The sequence below is a fragment of the Papaver somniferum genome, chromosome 1, assembly GCF_003573695.1.
Source record: "Papaver somniferum cultivar HN1 chromosome 1, ASM357369v1, whole genome shotgun sequence".
In the NCBI taxonomy this organism is placed as follows: Eukaryota; Viridiplantae; Streptophyta; class Magnoliopsida; order Ranunculales; family Papaveraceae; genus Papaver; species Papaver somniferum.
In genome coordinates, this window is record NC_039358.1 from 102,839,664 (window position 1) to 102,865,316 (window position 25,653).

General features: G+C 37.5%; 2 protein-coding genes across 6 annotated transcripts; both read right to left on the reverse strand.

Annotated features, from left to right (window-relative positions):
- Positions 1–10,521: 10,521 nt before the first annotated feature.
- On the reverse strand, positions 10,522–13,309 carry LOC113295599 (uncharacterized protein At2g34460, chloroplastic-like). 5 transcript variants are annotated; one of them, XR_003332870.1, is made up of 7 exons: positions 13,145–13,309; positions 12,869–13,060; positions 12,652–12,771; positions 11,827–12,099; positions 11,536–11,728; positions 11,130–11,256; positions 10,522–10,729 (listed from the first exon to the last, which is right to left on the reverse strand). XR_003332870.1 is itself a non-coding variant. In XM_026543942.1 (6 exons), exons 1-5 carry the CDS (start codon positions 13,280–13,282, stop codon positions 11,564–11,566), a joined length of 888 nt encoding a protein of 295 aa, XP_026399727.1. In that variant the 5' UTR covers positions 13,283–13,309; the 3' UTR covers positions 11,012–11,245; positions 11,536–11,563. The 5 variants fall into 5 exon arrangements, 4 of the variants coding, with proteins under 4 accessions (XP_026399727.1, XP_026399722.1, XP_026399724.1 ...); XM_026543942.1 differs by lacking the exon at positions 10,522–10,729 and having other exon boundaries at positions 11,012–11,245; XM_026543937.1 differs by lacking the exon at positions 10,522–10,729 and having other exon boundaries at positions 11,012–11,256.
- A 1,192-nt stretch (positions 13,310–14,501) lies between these two features.
- LOC113295614 (DNA replication licensing factor MCM3 homolog 2-like) lies at positions 14,502–20,122 on the reverse strand. The gene is made up of 17 exons (XM_026543949.1): positions 19,970–20,122; positions 19,771–19,883; positions 19,476–19,687; positions 18,754–18,884; positions 18,438–18,676; positions 18,095–18,331; positions 17,841–17,995; positions 17,558–17,766; positions 17,245–17,410; positions 16,979–17,160; positions 16,766–16,825; positions 16,542–16,634; positions 16,174–16,337; positions 15,494–15,568; positions 15,248–15,389; positions 15,001–15,089; positions 14,502–14,821 (listed from the first exon to the last, which is right to left on the reverse strand). The coding sequence occupies exons 1-16, from the start codon at positions 20,033–20,035 to the stop codon at positions 15,033–15,035; spliced, it is 2,301 nt and encodes a 766-aa protein (XP_026399734.1). The 5' UTR covers positions 20,036–20,122; the 3' UTR covers positions 14,502–14,821; positions 15,001–15,032.
- Positions 20,123–25,653: the final 5,531 nt, after the last annotated feature.

Consider the following 25,653-nt stretch of genomic DNA (forward strand, 5'->3'; position numbering starts at 1 on the left):
TAGATGTCTCCTTCATATAGTCTTCAAATCAGGGTTTTGCCTTAGGTACAAAGCAATCAATATTCACCGTTAGATGAAACCTGATTTAGATTCAAGCTAATATTTCTCAACCGTTAGATCGAAAACTTAGCTTGTCACACACACTTGGGTAGACGTTTACTGGATTTGTGAAAACCATGCCCAAACGTGTAAGTGTATGTTGGTTCAACATAGTAACCCAAAAGGTTAACCATATGAGCAATTCATATTAACCTTGTTTTTCTTCACCATAAATAGTTCAATTGACTCAAATGAACTAGTTAAAGAGTTGTTCAATTGCTATGAGATCTTATGTAACTACACAAGACACAATTGAAACAAAGATGATTTGATTCGATTTGAATAGGCTCATGAACTTTATAGCCACGGTTTGCATACTACATTCCTTAGTAATTTAAGTTTCATGTTCAGAGCACATCTTTAGATCATAACCCACTCAAGTGCGCAAACAAGTTTGCGTACTTAAGGCAATCGACAGAGTTTTCCAAACTCAGCATAAAATCTCGGCAAGGAGATTTCCGCCAGTTCACGGACTAAACACGCAAACGAGTTTTTGGAAATCCCAGCAGAAATTCTTGGTAAGAGAACTTCCGTCAGTTCGCGGACTGAGTTCGTGGACTTGGCAAAGCCAATTCCTCCGGTTTCTCTCAATCAACAAAGTTCGCAAACTTCGGATTAAGGAATAGGACTTGTGCACATGTGTGTTACCATACAATGATGGATAACCTAAACTCTCATTCCAACCATTGAAACATTCTTAGAGGACGTTATATAGTTGTTACACTATCTCTCGTCAAAGCGATTTTCAAAGTGATTGAAACATTATGACTTTCGTCATTAGGTGAAGATAAACCCGATCAAAGCGAAACGCTTTACCAACACTTGATTTCGAGATATAGATAGGCGAGATATACTCGGCTCAAAATATCAAATGTGTATGATCCAGTCTATATAGCATACGAATTTTGTCTCATAAGAAGTAGGAGATAGAAGAGATAGACTTTTGAGTGATAGATAAGTTCAAATCTCCACTTACCTTTTTGTTGATGAAGTTCCACGGTTCCTTGAGTAGATCTCCGTCGTTGTATGATGAATCGCCATGAAGTCCTTGAGCTCAACTACACTTTTCTATCATAGTCTGAGACTTAGCTATGTAGACTAGAAATCAAGACTCATAGTTTTGATCACTAACATTGACAAACATGCTTGATATAGAAACGCATGCGAGATCGACCGAGCTATGCTCTAACAGTTAGGAACCTTCTCCCACGCTTATAAACTCCCTTTATAACCATTCTACTTCGTCTCGCGTCATTGGCATGCTTGTGAATCTCGTAGCCACCTCGTAACCGTCACTTGAGATGTATTGCACAACTGTTGTGCTTTACCGAATTCTGCCTTGATCTAATGCTCAGATATCTTGGCTCTGCATGCTTATCACTCTAAGCTAATGCACGGACAATCCTTGTGCTTCAATCATCGAGGCCAACTCCTTAAGCTCATTCTGGTTTCTCATACGTCATATGCTTCACTTAGCCAATTTGCTTGACAATAGCAATGCCACTATTGCATTACTAGCTTGTTTGCGCTGTCCAAGCTTTGTCCATCCTTGAACTAATGTCATAGACCAACTCTTGGCATATTTTACCTTCTTGCATCATCCTTAAGTTTGGGCCAACTCAATTCCATGGATATGCCTCAATGCCAACATCGCATGTTGCATCTGATAACTTTGGCCATGTCTTGCCAATCCCTCAATGAAGCCTCATTGTGTCGGCCAATAAGCTTCATTACTTAGCCAAATGTCTTTACATTGTAGCGCTACCTTTGCGCTTCACTGGCCCTGTAGGGTGCCACTATCTTAGTGCTTGACAGTCTATACAGTATACCGCTATTATGGATTTACATTGTGCCATTACGGCGGAGCACTGACTTGGCATGCAACTCTGTAATGCGCAGTCATTATGGGTCACTTGCCGAACCGGTCATACCTATCCATGTCCAGGGTCACCTTGCCTTCCGGCCTAGCCATGTCTCAGCCTAGACTAGCCATATGGCTACGGCCTCCTTGCCTTCAAGTATGGCCTGTCCTAGCTTCCTAGCTAGTCAGGACACGACCTCCTTATCTCCCAGCTACGACCTCCCTGTCTCTCGGTTTGGCCTGGACCACGGCTACCAGCCTAGATGGCCACCTTACCTATCAACCATGGCCTCCTTGCTAGTTGGCCAAACCCCTAACTAGTCGTCTTAGCCTAGCCTAGCTAGTTATGACCCTCTTATTTCTCGGCCTACTATGCTCATGGCCACGATTACCAAAATTTTCGGCCTACTATGTTCATGGCCATGATTACCTAGCTTCTCGGCCTACTATGCTCATGGCCACGATTACCTAGTTTCCCATCCAAGTTGTGTCCATGGTCATGATCCGTCCCACCAAAGTTCGTGTCCACAACCACGAACCAACGTAGCCAAAAACTTCATAAGCACCCATGTACATACCGACTCGGCTAGCTATCGACTAGGTCGCACCTCGCGACATGACTTAAGACTAGTCATTAACTTGGTATCCGTATCTTGGTGTATTATTATGGTTAGTTATTTACGATGCCATCTCATGGCAAACTCGTTAGTCACACATACCCTTGGATCGAGTTATCTCTTCAAGCTATGCCGACAAAGTCTGGCTAGCTTAGGCTATTACTCAGTCAATCCATGACTCTACTAATTCCTACGAAAAATCAAAACATGTTACATGGGGGGATTATTTATGGGTATTGGTCTGGTGGTTTATAGCAACGTGCAGCATGACAACATCCCATGATAAGGAAGTTACAAGTAGTGGTAAGCAGTTAAAGGAAATGGCTAAGTAATGGAGTGATGGTTTACAAGTTTCTAGAAACTTCCTGCATAATCAAACTATTATCTCCACTATTCCCATCTTTCCATCTCTCCACAATCTCCACTACTTACGAGGAAATAGTGAGTGTTCCCTACAACTATAATTCAGAAGACAAAACAAGCTTATCATTCTCAAGCTCTTCTTCTTCCATAGTTCAGTAACCTCACACCCAATTCAATTACCGCTGATTTCCTCAACTTTATTTGCTTTCCCTCCCCTAAGATCAACCCATTTTCTCTCTTTGTAACCGAAGCAAAACGTGAATGGCCAACTTCTTGGTTTAGGCTCGTTTTGTATGATTTTGATTTTCGAACCTAAAGAAAGTACTTTGAAAGTACATTGTTTTACCTAGGAGAGAGTATTAACAACTTGGAAAGGATGTTTCCACCTTAATGTGTCTAATCATAATTCCATATGTTATAATCATTTAAGTATGAAGATTGGGTAGATAACCAAAGCAAGATTTACAAAAGTTTTATTCGTATTTTTCCTAATTAATTGTGATGTGCATATCTCAAAATGGTAAATATCATATTTTCATTAGTATTCCGGTTGGTGATTATCATGTCTTCTGATCAGCAGCTCGAGCAAGCCTCTGTTATCTCCTTCAATTTCTACTCGGTGATTCATCTTTGATGTTCATATGGAAGTAGCGTAAACTTCTTTCATTAACAGATTTTTTGTGTTGATAAACATAATTGGAGTTCCACTAGCACATGTGCATTTTCCTGGCACAGACTTTTAAGTTCGGCAATCTGTATGGACAAAACTCAATACAATTGCAAGTAGGTCTAAAAGAAAAACCCTTAAAAAATATATGTAAAGTTTTTTTCCCTTTCTCTTCCATAATCAACATGTATAGACTAAAGGTCTGTGTACCTGATTGTATATAAAAGAATCAATATCCAAGATCAATCTGGTCTTATCCGACTTAAGAGGATCTGAATGCTAACAAGTATGAAACTTGTAATCTATCTTTCAAGCTGCGAATTCAACAAGAATGAGTCTTGTTTTTTATGTCAATTAACAAGGATTTAAACTATCTAGATTGAGTACACACTACTTGTGTTATTCCTATTATAAAGATAAAACAATACCATGCAGAAAAAAGAAAAATACAAGGCACAGAAGTTCTGTTAACGAGGAAAACTGCACATGAAAAAAAAAACGGACCTCGTCCAACTTTGAACACCGCATTGTATTAAAACCATTTCATACACTAGCCTACTATAATACTTCAGACTGGAATGTATTTGAGAGCGAATTAGTCCAAGCAATTCAGTTGCAGTCGTGCTCCTTACGTCTCTCGAATCTCGCAAGATTCTACGCACTTTATTCCCTTAGTTGATGTCCTTTACATCCTAAGAGTTGATTCAACCTCAATGTATACTTTGATACCAATCTATCTCTAACAGATAAGCTTATTTTATTTTCTTGTTGATTTTGCAATCTAGGTTTGGAAATCTGTTTGCAGTAGACAAAGTTCAGCAAACCTCATGAATCCGGAACACTTACAATCAGTTAGATAGGAAACCTGGATTGCTAACCACCTCTCAAGAACAATCCAAAAAAATCAAAGAAGTGTTTAGGTATTTATCATGAGGAATCACAAAGTCTGAGACGAATAGAACTTTGTGATTTCCATCTATCTTGTTCCTGCTCTGAGATTACTAAAACCTCACAGATTAATAAGAACAAGATCTGGATATACGAACTATCAGGTAAAAGATAATCTGACTGGAGTTCACGATCCCTAAAGGAAGTTTTCAAAGTCGAAACCTAATTATGTTTCACAGAGGAAACCGAGGTTATAGAGTACGACTCTAGCTTAGCAACTAGGACTGAAGAGTGCCATGGATTAACAAATCGTGTTTCAAGAGTCTCTCTATTTATATTTTTTAAGGCTTCAGGTAGCTTTGAATTCAAGTTAGGGTTGCTTGGAATGCAAGCAAACACTTTCTCAGTTTAGATGAAATTCTTATTAGGAATTCATGTAAATATATGAGATGTACACTTTGAAATTACACAGAAGAATTTGCACTATGGTCCATGGTTCGTGTTGGCAAGTATGCTTATTGAACTTATAAACATATATAAGTGGTGTTCAATAACACTCAAAAGTTAAACGATGATCCACAATCTCAAGATATTTTGTGAAAAAAGTTGTCTTAAAAGTGTTTATGCGAGAGTTGTTGCTAAGATGGTATTTGAAAATATACTAAACTCTTATTACTTAATGTTCAAGTGTTTTCCTTGATACTCAAGGTCATATCCCGAAACCGAATAAATATTTTAAATATTTTTTTTGATATTCAGAATTTGTACGATATTCATATCCCAGTGGATAGGCATATCTCTGGTTGCTATATTAGTAAAGTATACGTTATATGTTGCTAACAATGTTGTCATACAAAAGAGGTTTCAGTACATGAGTTGGATTATAGTTGGAATCTTAACAAAACTGAAAATAGCATTTATTGAATAGATTTAGTACTTTCGGATTTGGTAATTCGTTGTTGTCTAAACTACCTTGGTCATTATAAATAGTGAAGCTTATAGTTCCTACAAACTTATCCCTTGGATGCCCATAACTAACCATTTGTGTGAGAAGCCTATTTTAGTATTCTTGTAATACTCGTTCGAGAGAAGAGTATCCTAATTAGGTGAAATTCTTATGTGCGCTTTGTTTAAAGACGTGGGATCAACGAAGCAATGGTAGTACTGTTGGTGGGAAACTGGAATTATATTGTTATTTTTGTTTCACATTGTTGATTTGATTGACTATCGGTAAAGTTTAACCTTGATAGATCTAGTTTTTTTATTCTGTGATCCTTCTCTTCTGATATAAGGTCACTCGAACTAGTTCAAGGGTCAACGATTTCAGATCTGCTTTATTGCATTTGAATCTGAAGATATGACTTTTGATCATCCATTGTTAAAAGACTTTGTCTTGTGTGTGATAAATCATTAGATCAATCACATTATTTGTGTAGGTACTTTGAAGATTGACTAGAAGATTTATTTTGGCATTTTAATCTTTGTGATAACTTCGTGCACACTTGATTGACTCGGATCCGACAAGTTGTTTATCTCGTATAGACTTTAGTTGTATAGATCGACAATATATCTTTGTGTTTCTCTTTGAAGTCTATTTTGATAGTTTGTGAACTAAGATTGATCATCTCAGTAATCTTGATCTTAGTTGATCTAATCGAACAAAGAAGTTTATATTGATTAAACGGAAGAACCTTTGTACTCAACTATATCTCTGATTAACTTGTTGATCTTGAAGATGGATAAAGAGGTTATTGAAACAGATTAGTCATTATTGTTTAGGATTAGTATCCAAAGAATTTGAGTTGCTGAAGTCTTCAGAATAGGTGAAGCGACTCAAGATAGTAGACTTTATCTTAGGTTTCACGTACGTAGACCAGATTGATTTTAGGCGCAGGGATACTGTAGGAAATGAGTAATTTGGAGTTAGGTTAATTGGTCTCAACTATACGAAGTTGTAGTAGTTTTTGAATAGCGACTTAATTCTGAGAATATTCAAAACTGGACTAGGTCTCGGGGATTTTCTGCCTTGTAGTTTTCCTCATTAACAAAATCTTATGTGTCGTGTGACTTACTTTACTTCCGCTTTATATTGATTTGTCTTTATAATTAAAATAAATATACTTGTACATTAACCAAAAAATTGGTTTGATCTCATAGATTGGTTCATATTCGAACTTACGCTAGATACCAAGTGTACGTCTTCTTTAAATAATCTCCTTGACAGCTCGTGTTTATATTATATTACATAAGATGTGTATTGCATAGGTTGATATCGATCCTTGATAGTTCGTGTCGGTATTAGATTACACAAGGTGTGTCTTTCATAGATTGATATTGAAAAGATTGTGATGTACTTGGTACCCTTGTCATTTCACAACTACCATTCTTTAATCCTAATTCGTGACTTGACTTTAGTAGACTATAAATCAAGGTATAGTTTTGTATTTCTAACATTGACAACAAGCTTTAGATAGTAAAACTTAAGAGTTCGACCGAGTGATGCTCTAACAGATAACATACCATATTTTAATGATGATTTCATCAAGTCTAGTGACTTAACATCTTCACCAATGATAGATTTATAGGTATATTTATCTTCTACGGTTTTATATCTGCTCTCCCCACAAAGATTTAGTGTTTAAGCACATGTTCAAATTGAGTTCTCCCATTTGATGTCATTCTCAAAAGAACAACACGAGCGATGTTACTCTAAAACAGAAGAAGAATTTCTTGGACATTAACAAATTCACTTGTAAATTTGTATCCAAATATTTTCTGTCTTCTCACCAGTTGAACAAAGAAGTTAAAATAATGGTCTTAGATTTTAGAGGTCAAGATTCATTACCTTTGTGAGAAAAATAATCATAAACAAAAATTGCTTCTCTTAGCCAGTTACGAACAAAGAGTGTAATATTTGTGTTATGACTCACATAACGTTTTATTCTTTTCTAGTCATATACAGACGTAGAAATTAAAGTCATAATTTTATTCTTTGCCAGAGATAAAACATTGACTAAGAACCATCTTATGGAATCCCTACAGTGCATTCGAAAAGTTTAATCATGGGGAAGATTAGTATTGCAATAAGTCTCACAAAGTTTACTCCTCCTTTAGCAAATTACGAACAAAAAGAGTTAAGAGCATAACTTTAAGAGACAATATGATAATCACCAAAATATGATAGCAACGAACAATCTCACAAGAAAAGAAATACACACAGAATAATCAATATAGATCAGGTATTGCAATCATCATTAGAATAAAATTTAACAAAATAGAATTTAGCAATTAATAGATGATAAATATGAAGTAGTAATGTAATAAAAAAATTAATAGTCTACTTCAAATACTAGTTTTTCCTCCTTAAAATAATAATAATAAATCCTTACAAGGAGTTAACTAGGAAGACAAGTTTTTGGAAAACTCATAGATAGTCAAAGACATCGGAACATAGGGCTCGTGTTTGTTGGTTTTGAGGCCTTCAATCATAATTTCATGTTTTTTGACAAGTGTTTCTTGAACCTCGAGAGTTTTCTGCATAACTTCTCTGCGAGATTGTATTTTCATCTTAGTCTTCTTGAAATCTTCAAGAAGGGTTGCAAACCTTTGATGGTTAGAACAATTGGTGAAATAGAGGGGTTACCAAGTACACCACCAAATTTTAATTCGGAAACTTGTATGGAAAAACTTGTCATAGTCAGTAGCACATATCAACAGTTAGATCTGATACTTGATATGAGGAAAAGTTTAACTTAGTCGATCTCTAAAACCAACATCAACGTAATAACTTAGTATGTACCCGAACTATTATCGAACCAAACTCCAACAAGAACAAGTATTGTAATCATTCTTTCAAGAAACGAATCCTCAAGAATAAATTTTGTAGGTTCCGTGCTTAAAAACTGTCTAGGTCTATCTTTTGGAATCACAAAGTCCGAGAAGAATAGTACTTTATGATTTTTATATATCAAGTTTATGATCTAAAGTTTTGAAGACTTGGAAGATCTATAGGAACATATGCGGATAAAAAGAACTGTCAGGTAACAAATAGTCTGACTGGCTTCACGAATCCTTTAGTGAAGTCTTTCAAAGTCGTAACCTAATACAGTTTTACCAGAGGAACCCTAGGTTTTTAGATGACAACTCTAGCATCAAGTATGACACAGAAGTGTCGGGATTAAGTTTCTAACGTGCAGGAAGTCCTCTATTTATATTGATGAAAATGCTAAACAAAGCAGGATCACGAACAATATGAAACTTCATATATTCAATGGAGATGATCTGGAATGATGAATTTTAAAGCTGAACAATAGTTTCTCTTCATGGCGTAGATGACACTCGAAAGGTACCCTTAGTTGCAGCACATCTTGATGATGATGATGCAAACTCATGATATCGATGGATCAAAGACTCTTTATGAGAATTAGCTTGGGAAAAGTTCTCGTGTGCACTTCGTTCGCATTTCTATAAAAGAAAACATATGGATGCACCAAGCTGTCAAAAAAAGGTAATGTTCGCGACTTTATCACTAACAGGGGGTTAGTCAAATGAGATTTTGAATGACTCCTGGGGAGCTCGCAAATCTACTGTTAGTCCATAGAGACTTTTGGAGAGTCTCTTAATGTCTCTTGTTATTGGATAGAGACTTTTTTCAAGTCATTCAAATTCTCTAAAACTCCATGTTACTGGATTAGGATTTCATAAGAGTCACTCCAACACTCCTGTTATTCGAAGGAGAACTGAAAGTCACCGATTTGTTGTTTTCAGAGATTTGGGGAGACTTTTTCTTGAAAATAGGCATGGTACAAATCTCTCCTCAAGAGGTGATATTTCGGGGGCTTGGAAATTTGGAGATTTTTTTTTTGGAGTGAACCGTTTTTTTCTCTCCTTGTGCAGTAATACACTTAAGGGCCACTTGGAAAGGGGTAATCAAGACAAAATGTGGAATAAAGTGATTTTTTAAATTGGAGAATATATATTTTAAAATCGTCTATGTGAGTTTTTGTGATATATATATCAATTTTAAAATATATATTTTAGAAGTTATGAGTTTTTTTTTCCGATTTTAAGTTGTTGGAAAACTCCGCATAGAAAATCAGTGGTGAGATAGCATAGAGAATAAAATGTGGGACGAGTGGAATAAAGTGAATGAAAATTTAGGCATAGGACAACAGTGAGATTTATTTTGGCAATGGACAAATATTTCATTAGGTGGTCATGGTACTTTTATTATTACTGTAACGTGAATAATAAAAAAATCGGTAATGTTTGGAATTAATCAGGGGATATTATACAATTTTGTCTTTACAAATCATCTAAACTTTCTACAAGTCTCATTTTTTTTGTCCCTACAAATCTCATTTTTTGTCTCTACAAGTCACAAAGACTCTCTAAAATTCTCTTAGAGAATCACTAGAAATCTCTAGATTTCCAGAGAATCTCTAGGAGTTACTCAAATTAAAAATCTATGAAAGTCCATAGAAATCTTGTTTGACTACCCCTTGTAAAGTTTGAAAAGTTATTTGAGATTTGTTCTTGGTTCGGCTGAGGAACATCAAATTAGTATATTTCTTTCTGGACTTCGTGAAGATATAAGAGCAGATATCTGAATGTGTCGACGCATAAGCTTATCAGATTCTACAGAGTCTCCCAAAATTGCATCAACACCCTCCATAACTATTACATCTACTACAATTCATATTCGTCGAATTTCTAGATTTAGCAAAAACAAAGGCGCGAAAAAGGTTTATGTTTTAGTTGTGCCGAAGTTTAGAAGACAAGTCATCGGTGCTAAGGAGCGGGTCAATTATTTTTGAAGGGGTCGCCGCTAGTGATGTCATCATATAGAATTATTCAGACAATCCAACTCGAGGATCAGCTGCATTTCAAGGGGATGGGGATGCTGAGACACCGACTTCAATTATGATTTATAGTTATTTTAGAGAATTTGAGAGGTTTTTCCGTGAGAGTTTTTCCGACTCAAAATTCTCGTTATTTTAGCAATAATTTACTTGTTTTTCAAGATATTTTCTCTATAAATATATTAATTTATTCTATAATTTGAATTCATCTATGTAATCAATGATTTGAAGGTTGCTTAACTTGGTGGCTATCCTCAATTCAAAGGATTTTTATCGTTTCGGTTTCTAACATAATTTTGTTTTTACCTGATATGCTGCTCCATTAGAAAATAAATTAGGGCTTACACTCTCGACCACGATCCAAACAGAAAACCTATACCAATAACACAAAAAATCAAATGAAAACTCAGTCTTTGTTATTAGAGCAAAAAGAATAGAACAATATGCGATTGCTGCTCATGATAAAAAAGAAAGTTTGGGTTGTGGAACGAGAAAAGAAACCTTTCACTCGTTGCATACATTCAAATGGCCATAAAATGAGAGGGCGTGGTTACTCTCATCAGCCAATGGGAGAGAGAGTAGGCTACACCGTGTTAGTGTTATTTTGGAGTGAGGGATGGTACTGAGTTTTTAGTTAGTTGATTACAGATGAGAGTTCATGAATTGGATTTATCTTTCAGTACTTCTCCCATCATCTTTCAATCAGGAGAAGTTTCTTTGGGCTTAAATTAACATGTGGTATATATTCTCTCCATGGATCTCATTTCTCTTACCAAAACAAAAAAGATGATCATCGTATAGTCTTATTATACTCGATGACAGCTTTCATCCAGCATCCAGCCCCTTGGCATGTCCATCAGCGGCAGGGTAGTATTCAGTTATCCCGCTACTGCATTCACACTGGAAATATATTTCAGGCGACTCCTATTTAATTACATATAAGCCATTATGACATGTACAATCAAAAGGGTAAATTTATTATGAGTGGTAGATACGACATTTAGAAAATACAGTAAAACGCAAGAGTACTGGACTTTCTATTTATAATTACAGTGTATAACATGGCATAGAGTGTGCCAGCAACTAGTCATTAGCAAGTATGAAATCTACACCTAGATACACATAGTCTAACGAAGAACGTTGAAATTTGGAGGAAAGAACTTCAAAACAATCACTTACTGTGTCAAGCCACTTGGTCTTTTCAAACTTAGCGTTGTTTAATAGAGCCAAAGAGGTCTTCGAATGAGCGTTTTGGAGCTTCAAGACGGGAAACTATCTCCACTACCTTGTAAGAAGATTCAGAGTGGCCTAATGCCTCAACAGCTACTTCTGCAACCAGATCTCTAGATACAGAACCTGTAGACAGAGTATCCTGCACAGAGGTAGGACAAATATCTGAGGTTTTAGCTTATGAGAGGAAAAGCAAACACAGTACTAGGATAGGTAAGGATACACGGGTATTGTTCTTACCTCAGGTTCCATGACTAAATTTCCACTTGGGGGGTCATTTTTCAATCCACCAGGCCTTATAATTGTGTAGTTTATACCCGATTTCCTGATATAATTCTCCGCTTGTAGTTTGGCTATCAACGTTAGTCCAAATACGTTTAGGAATAGGTAAGCTGGATTAAAGATTTGTCCCATTGCAGCACCATTGACTAGAATGGAACTGATGAGAATAAATCTATTCACATTACTTTTCTTGCATGCATCTACAAGGTTTACTGTGCCAAAATTATCGACCTACAAATAAAAAAACACAATTGAACGCATATGATGGAAGTATTGGCAATGACAAGATCCATCGTGAAACTAATAATTCAAATAAATGCTACTTTTTATAAGAAACGTAGAAAAGCAAAAACTATAAGGTGTCGCCAGAAGAATGAAGTGCACATATCAAAATGGTTAGACATCACTGGATCATTGTTCAATTAGGAGCATCCGGCAATCATTAAACAAAATTGCAGATTGCTTCATCTAAATGCATCTTAACTTGGAGAGATAAACAACTGATATATGGACTAAGGCTTAAGGAAACTAATAAAACATACGCTAAACATTAATAATGCTAATGGTGCTCGAAGTAAATTATGACTTATCGGTATTTCTTTTGTCTGTCTACCAGTTATCAAACAGACCTACTAACCTGTGATTTCATATTTGTTATCCTAAGTTGTGATATGTTTTAAAATATAGAATTCTTCAGGATAAATTGTTCACAAATCGACCACTAAACTGACCTAAACAGACTAAGTGTAAAAAACTTAAAGTAAAGCTCAGTAGATTACTGACCTTCCAAGGAGTAAACAAATCCAATGAAGGACGAAATCCGGTAGCACAAATAACAGCCTCAGCATCATTACCAATAGCTTCAGCTAACTTAGCTGAACCCTCAGTTACATCAGCCTTCACCTATAAACAAAAATACTCGATTATATTAAACAAAAATGAAAATGAGTAAACCAAATTCACAATCAACCAAAATTGGAGAATTAGGAGAAACATTTACGATTTGGAGAAATGGGTTATCTGAAAAAGTAGTCTTAGCTTTGTCAACATCACGAACACCAGCCTTAACTGCAAAACCCTTGGCTAAAAGTTGTTCAACGATTCTTTTACCAGTACTTCCAGTAGCCCCAGCCACAAATATTTTCCTTTTATTGTCATTTACATTTGAACCCTCAATTCCTGTGTTTTCCATCTGAATAAACAAACGCTGAACTAAATAAACAAAATAAAGAAACTGAATTCTGAATGTAATGATAATCAATCATGGGTCTATTACCTTTGTTGTTGTAGCTCTAATAGATGTGTTAGCAGAAGAGAAAGGTTTGGAGTGGTTAACAATTGGTGATGCTGATGAAGATGAAGTAAAGGGGGATTTGATGTTTCTTGTGAGAGAATGAGTTTGGAGGAATACCATTGCTTGACTCACTCACCTGTACAATTCAATACATATCCTCCTCAAACCTCATAAGAAGCTGTTATTCTACCACGTGGCAACACCACATTTTTTTTTACGTTTAACATAATCGTTTCCGACATCAGACTACCTAGTTACCGACGAACCCTTCGATCATATTACTGGTCTGAGTCACCCACCCACCAGTGGAAGCGTTCTTGACTCATTGTGAATGGAACTCCAGTGCTACATGGACTTATGGCCACGGTTCAATTGCTAGCTATTGGCTTATCAACAGCCACAACCTCAAAGCTTTTGGAAACCTACTGCTCAAATCCTTGCTGAGTCGATGCTCTTAACAAACTCAGCTGAAATCTTTGCTGAGTCCATGCTATTAACTAAGGGAGAAACTCCACCACAACTGCTTTGTGCCATAGAGGTGGAGGCTTCTATAAAGACTTTGGATGGGATTAGTGGTCAAACTGAGCAAAATTCAATTACGGTTAGCTTCTGGTGGAACTAAAACGAAAAATGTCCACAATATTATGTTCTCTTTTGATTCGATACATTTTGGTAATTCTTTGTTAAGGGAAAAATCAAAATAATATTCCCTCCGTCCCACTATTAAGTGACCTATTTATTTTTGGATTTTATCCCACTATTAAGTGACCTATATCACTAAATAAGATGATATTTCTAGAATTATCTTTTTAATTGATTGTAAGAAAATATACATAATTTGATAGGCATGTTTATATTCGTTACGCAGGTGTTTTAAAATGTTTTTCAATGGTATAAAATTTGCGAACATCCGTGGTGTAGTTTGAGAGATAAATCATTTCAAAATTTCATTAATTATTATCCATACGGGTATAATTATAAAAAATGCTAAAAAATCTCTTTTTCCTTGCTTGCCTTAAAAATTGTGCAAACTTCAACTAGGTCACTTAATAGTGGGACGGAAGGAGTACTTCATAAATAATACAGAACTAGTCATAAAAACCCAAGGTGACCAAACATGTGGTACAAAAACCATGTTCAAATGTTGGGATCTAAAACTCCATCTTAAACAAAATTAACACAAAAAATCCAAATTTTAAAATTGGTTTGGGGTTTTTGTGTTACTTTTATTTTTTGGGTTTTTGTGTTACTTTTGTTTTGATGAGTTTTTTGTAAATGGATAGTGACACATTTGGGATTATAACTCACAGACTGTAAATAATAAGGGAAAAAAATTAGATGCTTAGAAGTAGAAATTTGGCAGTAGAATATAGGTTAAAAACTTATCAGTGAGTCTTGAAACAAAGATAGAAACTGTCGTCCACAAGGAACATTTTACGCATAAAACTTCTAAGTTTACAAAACAACAAAAACCAATATCTCTAAATTTTAGTGAAAGCAAAGAGGAGATTACACAATCTTGAGTTATATCGCTGCTGCTCCAAAATCAAGTCCGAAAAGTCAACTTACTGGCTTTTTTCCATTCAGAGTCCACAGGACTGCCTTTGCAACACCATACAATGGCAGTCACAAGTGCTTCTTCGAGATTTCATGTCCTCCCTGAAGGCATATTGAAGTAAATCAGCTATGAAAATAAAAACAATCCACCAGAGCACACGAGTGATGCCTCACCAAAAGAAAGATTTTCAAGTCATCATGTGAATGAGGAAACTTAGTGTAAGAAAAGCAGTAAGACAGGATGAGTAAAAAAAAAGTAATATTTGTACACTCCACACTACCTATTAATATAGGAGACGCTTCCTAAGTTGCTTCACATCATATGCACCATATCATCGTTTATCATCAATCTGTTATCTTCTTGCAATCTCTGCAAGTATACCAAAATAAAGCACTGTCATTATTGTTTCATTTTATTTTATATTATTTAGACGGCCAAGTCTGGGGAATATCGTTTTTACACTACTAACAGAAATAAGTATATCATTTAAATGGTGAAGGAACATATCAGTCTTCGACACTACATACCTCCAATAGTGTAACTATTTCCAGCCTGGTGTATTGAACAGCTGCACCAGCATTTACAACATTCTCAATATCTGCAATAGATATGAGATCCAAGTGGTTTGCCCGCATATGCTGCCCGAAAACAGAGCCAAATGCTTCAATTCTGCAGTCAACAAAATAATGAAGTTACAGAAAGAACTCAAATAGAGAAGTGAGCAGAAGAGCTTTGCTTTGATGCTAATGGCTTAAAAGCCAGAATCTCCAGACCTTTCAGGAGAAAGAGTGTGAGTTGATTGGGGAGCAGTAGGAGGTTCATCGACTTCCATTGGGTCTGCTGTTTCACTAAACAAATAAAAGCAAGAAATAAATTTCAGCAGATATTTCATAAAGGCAACATTTTTATTGAAAATCCATAATTAAAACACAAGGGGATTGTTAGGGATTTTTTAGGTGATATTAATTTACACACGAAGTCTATAAACATGCATAACTTAGCATAGACAAGACAATTTTAGCATTTTTTTTTCTTAAAAGGAGCTTTTGGCACTTCCAATGCCTCAATCAGTACTTCCTAACAATATCACGGTATACTGAATCTGTCACGGAGAATTACTAAAAAGGGGTTCTTAATCTGCTAACAACATCAATCAATCTTTCATTCACAAGTTTATAACAAGATAAAATATAATTATAAATCCATGTAGTACTCACCCTCCACTAGTCCTATTATAAACATGTCTAACTTAGCATAGACAAGACAATTTCAGCATTTTTTCCTAAAAGGAGCTTTGGTTCCTAAATCTGCTTAAGTCAATATCACAGTATATTGAATCTGTTACGGAGGATTATTAAGAAAGGGTTCTTAAACTGCTAACAACATTAATCAATCTTCCATTCACAGGTATATAACAGAATTAATATTAACTATAAATACATGTAGTGCTCACCCTCCACTAGCCCTATTATTGGTGTCAGCAGCGCGATCAGCTTTCTGCTTCTTCGCGAACTCCTTTTCTCTTACAAGTTCACGCTCCTCCATCTCAGCCAACTCCTTATGATAGATGGCGAAGTTCAGAACTTTCAGAGCAGAATCAACATCATCCTTTGTAACCTGCCACAAGTTATATAATAGAAAACATTACACCTAGAAAGTTGGCTGACCGCAGGAGTTAAGGTGCTGTTTCCCATGGCAAGATAGAGGGTATGATATTGCCAGAACCTTCTACTTATTAGGTTAAGCTTTAAAAGTAAAATCCAATTCAAAAAATTAAGGACCATCAGGATTTGCTAGGGTGAGGGAGTCAAAAGTAAGTACCTCAGTCCTTAACTTCAACTTGGCATGAGCTGTCGACAGACGTATTATAGTTTCTAGAGTACGAGCAGTGATTGGAAGTGTTCCTCCTCCAGACTACGCAAAAACAAAAACAAAAAAAAAAAAAAATATATATATATATATATATATATATATATCAGAAGAGGCTAAGCAGGGGGGAAAAAGGATCAAAAAGAGAAAGACATCCAGATACTTTCAATACCCACCATTGCATTTGAACCCGCATTTCTAAGTTCCGCATACGCTGTCGCAATTTGTTCAGACGCCTATCAAGACAAACAGTCAGTTATATCTAGGACCACCATATAAGAATCATAACTCTGTAATACTGGATACTTATAGATGTGTAACGCAATACATGAAACTGAATGTCACGAATAATATGGAAGAAAGACAGAAGGTGAAGAATATTAAGATACCTCATCTGTCAACTTTGGCTCAATCTTACTCTTGGCATAATGAATATACTTCTTAAGAAACTGGATGGTGAGAGTGTCACGCTTGCGTTTCCCTTTCCCATGAAGGGTACGATTATACTTGACATAGAAGGATGAACCAGTGTCAGTGTCGTCTTCTATTCCAGATCTTAACCTCCCATCACCTATGAAAGTTTCAATGGGTTAAATTAAGCAATGAAACAGTTTCCAACAATTCAATCCCTTACTATGTTAAAACTGTCACATACCTCCATCATTAGGTGAACGATAACGGTGCATACGGAGGACATGTTCTGAGATCTGACGATCAATATCAGGGTCCATTTGGTCCAGCACGATAAATAGCAGGTCAAAACGAGAAAGCAAGGAGTCCGGCAGTCCAATATTTTTTGTTGGAGTAATTGAACGATCATACTGTACAATCATTTAGTAAATTGGATCAGATAGCAGCAGTACTAGTTGTCTTCCTAACAACATCTTGGTTTATAAACACCAAGATATTGTGATAGAGTAACACAGTAAGAAACAGAAAATGAGTTAGCAGATGAACATGCAACATACCGTCCCATATATAGGATTTGCAGCTGCCACTACACTGCAACGAGCATTCAGGGATGCATGAATACCGGCTTTGGCAATGGTTACAGTCTGCTGCTCCATAACTTCGTGAATGGCAACACGGTCCTGATCATTCATTTTGTCGAACTCATCAATACAAACAACACCTTTATCTGCAAGTACCATTGCACCAGCCTCTAGCCTTCTTTCTCCTGTTCACACATACCAATTAGTTTGTCTCAGAGCAGCAGCCAGTAATGAGATGCTACCCAGAAGTATGGCTTACCAGTTTCTTGATCAGACGTAACAGCTGCTGTTAACCCAACACCAGAAGAACCCCTGCCTGTTGTTGAGATGGCCAACGGTGCAATATTTAAAATTGCTCTAAGAAGTTGAGACTTAGCAACAGAAGGGTCACCCACCATCATCATGTTTATGTCACTATTCAAGGACAAAGAAGAAAACAGAATAGTAAGATTTTTGAAAGCAATACTCCAACGGCAAAAGTACTCATATACATAAGGATGAATTATCAATCACCCTCTTAAATGGGTTCCATTAGGTAAGTTCTTTTCCACCCCACCAAGCATCAACAGTATCACCGCCTTCTTTATCCATGTATGGCCATAAATAGATGGTGCAAGTGAACTGCCAAGCAATTCAAAAGCATCATCTTTTGCAGCAATGTTTTTTATATTTTTAAGGTCTTCAACAGTATAGGTTGGCTTATTTGCTTCTTTGTTGAGTAGAGAAACATTGTTAGCTATGAGGACAGTCCTGCACACACACAAAATCAAGGAATCAGGATCTCATAACACCAACTGACCGTACATTTCTACAAAGAAGATAAACACCATGGAATAGTACAGTCAACATGTCTGACCTAAAAACTCCATTCACACCCCCTTTGTTTCTCCCTGGAAGAGCTTTATATATGCCAACAATAGCTACACGATCTCCAGGTTTGCATGCATCTACCAGATCATCCTCTACTATAATGTCCACAGTTCGTGGTATCTGACCAGGGGCAGCTTCCTCAGGAACTTCTTGCATGGACAACATTTGGTGATCTTTGTATTTGCATAATCCATACTCAGTCACCAGTAAGTTGCCATTGTCATCCTAAAATTTAGCTGATTACTTAAATACTCTTTTTGTACGCAAATTAAAAAACATCACAAAATAAAGAAAAAAATTACCCGTGTGGGATACACAGATCCAGTTGGTAAGCCTGTACTGGAAGTAATGTCTCGATATTCACGTGTTGTGAACTGAGTAGTGGTTGGACAGAAATGTACACTTTTAACAACCTTTGGTCTGACAAGAGAGCCTGGAATGAAAAAACATAAAAGAGGAGAGAATGAGTTTGGGTACAAACTCAAATGCATATTTAATCAGGGCTAGCTTAATATAATAGGAAATCCAATCACCACAGTAAATTTGTTCTCCATGATTCTATAATGGGCATGATTATATTCAAATTCATAATGAGCATTAACACATCACAATCACCAATTACACCTCTGACAGAACTTTTATTCCGAACCCACACTCTGGATAGCAGAATAATAAGACCCGCTTGGATATAGGAAAATCGCTGATACTATGGGGATCGATGACCTGCATTTTCATTTTGCTTTTTCAACAAAGAAAAAGATAAATGAGATTCTGAGAATAACTACAGGCATGTCATTTTCTTTTTGCATCCATCCTCGTAATTCTTTTGTGCCAAACATGCTTATCAATACTGGAGTGTCATTATACATAGAAATCCATACCCAAATTCGTTCTAGATCGTAAAAACCAAATTATCAAATCGTGGTAGATAGCAAACCAAATTACCAGAACTTCAAAAACCACTAAGCAGGTAAATATATATAGCTATAACCAAGATAAAGAGAGAGGGAGGGAGAGACATTACATTTGGTAACGATGCCTTTCACGCGAACCATGGAACCAATAAACGAAGAAAGTAGACCTCTAGGTGTAACTTCTCTAGAATCACCAATAGCTCCTTCAAATCCAGCAAGAATACTTTCCCCTTCTTTTAAATATTTAGGATCTATGTTTCTAGTAACTTCTGTAAGTGCTTCAGAGAAAGGCTGTATGTAATCTCCAGGGTTCCTTAAAAGCCTAAAAAAAATTAAAAAAAAAAAAACAGAAATGAGAAAATCGGATAAATAGAAGAAAAAAAAATTAGGGTAAATTAAACAAACCTTCGAGTTAGGTCAGAGTTAAAGTCATGGAGATCAGAGATATCTATGAGGAGACGATAACGCTTCCCATCCATCATTTGTCTGATAGCTTGCATATATATGCCTTTCCCAATCTATTACGAAAAACATCGACGCAATCAGAATTTCAAAATTAAAAAAAAAGAAGTAATTTTAATAGATCGAAGAAAGTTTTGGTTACATCTTGATCCAGGAAATCCATAAATGTTCTCTTGTGAGCTGCCATGGCGTCTTCTCCGATATCCATCTTGCCGTCGCTGTTTTGGGTTTCTGGCGGAGAGGTAGAGAGAATAATTAGACTTCAGTTGCTTTGTTTCTCCTCTATTTCACATTTCTTTAGGGCATTTTGGCGGGAATAGAATTAGTTTTGGCGGGAAACAAATAGGGCCGAGGATAAATATGACCTATTTTGAAGTGGGTCCCTAAAGGATTTTTTTTTTTTGAAGCATGCCCTTTATTAAGTTAAACTGAGATTACACGTGGGTATGTTATATTCACAGAGTCTGCTATTACAATAGAATTTATAGGTGGGAGAGTTACACTGTCCCACACTGTTGTTGTGAGCTTCTTATGGAGCAATCATCTGTCATTCGATTTGTCAGATCGTCCGCCGCTTGATTCTTTCTTTGTAGATGTGTCTAATGGAACGTCGGCGTCCGACGTGAGAAATCTTATTAAGTTTTCCGAGTCTGTTTCAAATTGAGCTTTTGGCCATCCCCGTTCTGTTGTCATTTTAGAAGCGATGAGCATGGCCCAAGTTTCCGTTGCAAGTGTATTGGTGATGCCCAGTGGTTGCGTTATTGTTAAGATTGTGTCGGCCCCCTCGCTTCGGCATATAATACATGTTCCCGCTATTCCAGGATATCTCCTTGCTGCTCTGTCCGTGTTAATTTTGATCTATCTGAGTGGGGTTTGAGTCATCTCACGAAGATGGTTGTTGTTGCTAGTGTTGTTTGCCCTGACTTGGATATGGGTGCCTCCCAGGTAGAACTGGCGGTAGGTGATTTTGAGTACATGTATATTCCTGCTGGAGTTTGATGGTCATCGGATTCGGTAATCGTTGGTGATAGACTGTGTCGTTCCTTGCTACCCATAAGGACCAAAAAAAGCAGCAAGTTGTGGTGACTGGGGCAGGAGCTTTCGTTTTGAGGAGTATGGAGACTGTCGTCTCACAGAGTCGTGTTATCATTATAATCTTAGGCTGTGAATGTTTTTTTTATTTCAAAACGTATATATGATAATAATTTTGACATTAATGTTTGGTAAAATATTTCTAAAGTGCTTTTTATCCAAGGCACGTGTAAAAACCCATAACTTTTAAAAGCTGGGTAGGAGGAGCTTTTAAAAGTTAGAGAAGTATAAGTTTTGACCCCACCTAATTTTAATATTTAACTTACCCTTTTTATCCCTATTTTATTTTATGAACTGCAAAAATTACCCTTAAATTTATATATACAATCAATTTTTATTTCATATATTTTATTTCATAAAGATTATCGTTTCCCACTTTATTGAATTTTTTGTTCTAATTTATCAATACTAATAAGAACACGTATTAAATAATTTGGATTGATATTTTGTTAAAATAAAAAGTGGCTAAGTAAAATAAATTTTTTTCACAATCATAATACTAGTAATCATTAGTAACTGTTAAATTCTGAACATTAAATATTATGTTATTACTAAAATTATTATTTAATCTCGATTAGATTCATATAACGCTTTGGTTGGCAACCTAACAACAAGCTGGGCACCAACACCCTTTTGAATAGCCATACCTAATCTATAAAAATGAAATTTACCAACACCACTACTAGCATCATTACTAACTAGACAGTTCTTCAGCCTCTTAAAAGAACACACAGTATCGCCAATAAGTTCCCCCAACGTGGAAAAGGCTAAAACACCCAAACCATATTCGTGCGAAACACATTTGTCTAAATATTTAGTACGTTTGCGCAATACCGCATTCGAATAGCCTGGCCTGGAACGAATGCACGAACACCCTCCTTTGTGAATGGTGAAACGCCGGTGACATCCATGTAAACATCTTGGCCATTCTTCCAATTGAGAACAAGAATATCCGCTAGACGCTGTTGATGGTGGTTTTTAGTTCAGGGCTAAATTTGTAAAAGTCTATCTACCTGACCCGGCATCAGACGTAGTAGACATTGATATGTCTATATTCCGCAGGAAATTTGGAGAATATATCAAAATCTGATGAGTGCCTATGTCTCTCTTCATATGATATTGAAACTCAAGCTCCTAGATGAATTGTTCACTAGTATAGAGCCTAATGAGTGTATACGCTCCTATCTGCATAACTCACTAATGCCAGAGCCTGCCGAGTATTTTTCCTATGCTATGTTCCCTAGCTGAACTCTTAATATTGATATGGCATGACAATTTGTGTTCACTCGCAGCAGAGTTACACGAATTTCCAAGTATCAAGGTTAAGGTCCTTGCATAAAATTACTCAATCGGAAAGCATAATGCTCTCTGGCAATAAACTTAAAGAACTCCGTGTCAACACATAGAATTCAATCAATTTTGTGATAATTCACAAGATTAAGATATTACTCTGACTAATTTGCAAAAATTAGGGTTTCCTGCTCAGTATATTAGACCAAGCCTATCGAAATTAAGCCTAGACGAACTAGGCAATTAATCCACCATGGATTAGTAGGTTTAAAATCCTACCCACAATCAGAAAACAAGGAATAAAAGGAGACGCGGAATAGGAGCAGCAACAAAGGGAGGTGTGTCCATGCCATAGGCCAGCCGACGCCACTTGCAAGTGGCCACACCCTATGCTGCTCGAACCGGCCCCTATTTCCCGTCGACCAATCAGGTTGCCTTAGACCCTCCACACGCACATGAGTTGTGGCTGGGCCCATACTTGTCGGCCCTATTTCCCATCGACCAATCATGTCGGTTTAAATACACTACACGCACACCAGAAGTGCGGACACACCTATGTTTGGCCGACCCCTCTTTTTAATCGACCAATCAGGTCGCTCTAAACCTGCCACAGTACCAAAAGAGGCAAAGTTGCGCTAGATGGTCACAATGCCAAATTGGATTTCCAAAATCGCGCCAATACACTAATTGGCATGCCAAACGTGACATTCCGCTCCGGCATGCTAGTGACATGTCGAACATGCCATGCCGCGCCAATACGCTAATTGGCATGCCAAACGTGCCACTTTGCCACAGAAGCATGCCGAACGTGGCAACGTACCATAAATAGCGCGCCAACGTGCTAACCCACTTCTTGTTCGTGGCCAAACGCCATAACATATTCCAATTAGGGTATTCTAAACACGGCTCTGCTTTAGTGGCATTAGTCGAAACCCTAATTTCCAGTCGTGGCCCAATTACGCTACTTTGGCCCTACAACATGCCACGAGCCATGTGTGACCCGCCAAACCCTAAAAACGACATCATTCTACAATCAGCTGTGGCCATCCTTGTGCCTGTGGTTATTCCCATATTATGGCATGCCATAATTCCTTTATTCACAGGCGCCACTATGCCATTGGCATGACGCTATATGCCACTACACCATTGGCATGTGCCAATAACGCCACTATGCTACCATCAGGTGCCAACAGAATGTGGCCATAATCAACGGCCACCCTTTCTCATGAGTTACGATCTCAGCCGTCCAAATTCGCCACATAATTGACAGGCCTGTGGAAAGTTATGGACGACCAACTAAGACAAGCCAAATAGCATCACGTGTTATTCTCCTGTGGCAAATCTCCTGACTTTGACTTGCCACACATAGTAACCTGCTACATGTTTTCCATAAAAACACTCGAGACATCAAACATGTCACAAACTGGGGGATGCTCATCAGGGTATTGGTCTGGCGGTTTACAGCGTGCGGCGTGCAACACGCCATTATAAGAAAGTGTCAGAAAGCAGGGCATTTAGAGGCGGCAAGAAGTAGTGGGTGTAAACTAACCAGTTTCCTCCATAGTGGGAACGTGGTTTCTGACAGTTACACATAACTCCACTTCTCCATCACTCAATTACTCCTACTTTCTACGAGATCAGGGTGCGTTCAATATGACTTGTATAAATAGGTTTTACCTATTTTTCGACCAGACAACAAGTTTTGGTTAGAACAACAACACAGTATCCAGAAAAATACCAAAGAACTAATAGCTTTCATTCCGCAAGCCAGTACCAAATTCTGATACAAGTCATAAAATAACCACACCTTTAGAATTAACCATTCTGGTCTCAACACCTTCTTCGCTTCCCTCCTTAAGACCAACCCTTCTCCTTCACTTTGTGACCGAAACAAGACTGGAACGGCCATTTCTTGGTTTAGGCCAGGATTGTACAGATTGATCTCTCGAATCTAAAGTACTCCCGTGCAGTGCATTTGTTTTAGGTTTAGATTTGTTTCTCATCCACACACCCAAATTTACCAAAACCAGCAGAAACAGTTTTTACCCACAAACAATTGGCGACCACAGTGGGGGATTAATCTCTCGGTTGCGAAGCCAATTTCTCAATTTTCATTCCAATCCTCCCAAACTCAAGATGGTGGATCTTAGGTCTAAATTCAATCGTTAACCAGAATTCACTTCAATCACCAATCCCAACTTTCCGCCTCATAAGTTATCCCGCCCATCCCAAACACTTCCAAAGTCGTTGATGCTCGAAATCCAATCACCATGGAAGGTATGGCAGAAATATTAGAAGATCTTGTCGCAAATCAAGTTGATATTGTCAAGCTACAATATGAGATGTTTTGTCTCTTAAAGAGTATGGAAAACCGGCTGTAGCAAGATCCAGCAAACATTCGCTCGGAGAACGCCACCAATTTCAGAGATGGCACAAAAATGTTGAATCCTTGTCTGAGGTCTATGCCCCCTCCAACGACGATGCAGACAGAGTATGTGGACGTATCCAACGAGAGCAAAAGGGAATGACCAACACCTACCATCTGCAAGCGCAGTCAACACATCCCATTGCGTTACACCCTCTAGCACCAACACCAGCAGTACCAGAAGCATCCCCTCTGGCGTGACGCCTCCTATTACCTGAGCCTGAGCCGCCGCTACTCCTAATATTCCTTCGAGCATGACACCGCTAATCATCACCAGGGTTGTTACCACTTCTTCGTCAGTACGAGAGACTGGAGGAGCTAGAGGAAACCAACCTCCCATTACCATTGTCGATTTAATAGAGAGACAAGAAGTTCTTGCCAAAACTCAGATGGACATGGCCACAACTCAAAGGGAGCGAAACAACGAACATCCGAATGATTATTCAGAATTCGGGCGTTAGATTGTCATGATCCAAATTTGACTGAACGTCAATTGGTGGAGTTGTGCATTAATGCTTTCTGAGGACTCTGTTCACAAAACCGTGTAATCTATGATGGAGCATATATTTTCAGCCCTCAACCGTGTTGCGTCGGGCAGAAGATTGTCTTCAATTGGAGAAGCTACCCCGAAATCCCAGTCTCTTTTGGAAGGTACGGATGATAAATATAACTGGGGATTCCTAAACACTACTCACCTGAAAGGTGTCGAGTTTGAAAGCGTACTGATTGTCGCGGCCTTCAACTTCAACATTGTAACCATCATGACTCTGAGATTTGCAAGGGAAAATCAAACAGAAGTAGCGTATTCTTTCCCAAGAAGAGAAAACACGACTTGTCGACCAACACTATTTGTGCGCCGTCTTCACATCTGCCATATCGTATCAACTCGTCTTTCAAAGTCAAGGGTTAATGGCGCCTTCACTGGAGTTCGCTCCAGGAGCTGCTTCAACGTTTCGCTCCAGGAGCCGCTCCGCTTCAACGTTTCTCTCCAGGAGCCGCTCCGCTTCAGCGTTCTCTCC

Bases quoted from the DNA above. Each gene is read 5' to 3' on its own strand.
- LOC113295599 (XM_026543942.1), bottom strand. From the start codon at position 13,282: ATGGTATTCCTCCAAACTCATTCTCTCACAAGAAACATCAAATCCCCC. The intron at 13,061-13,144 runs GTAATAGACCCA...TTGTTTATTCAG, and splicing joins TTAGAGCTACAACAACAAAG to ATGGAAAACACAGGAATTGA. The intron at 12,772-12,868 runs GTAAATGTTTCT...TTTTGTTTATAG, and splicing joins ATAACCCATTTCTCCAAATC to GTGAAGGCTGATGTAACTGA.
- LOC113295614 (XM_026543949.1), bottom strand. From the start codon at position 20,035: ATGGATATCGGAGAAGACGCCATGGCAGCTCACAAGAGAACATTTATG. The intron at 18,332-18,437 runs GTCAGACATGTT...GTGTGTGTGCAG, and splicing joins GGTGTGAATGGAGTTTTTAG to GACTGTCCTCATAGCTAACA. The intron at 16,635-16,765 runs GTGGGTATTGAA...GTTTTTGCGTAG, and splicing joins ATGCGGGTTCAAATGCAATG to TCTGGAGGAGGAACACTTCC.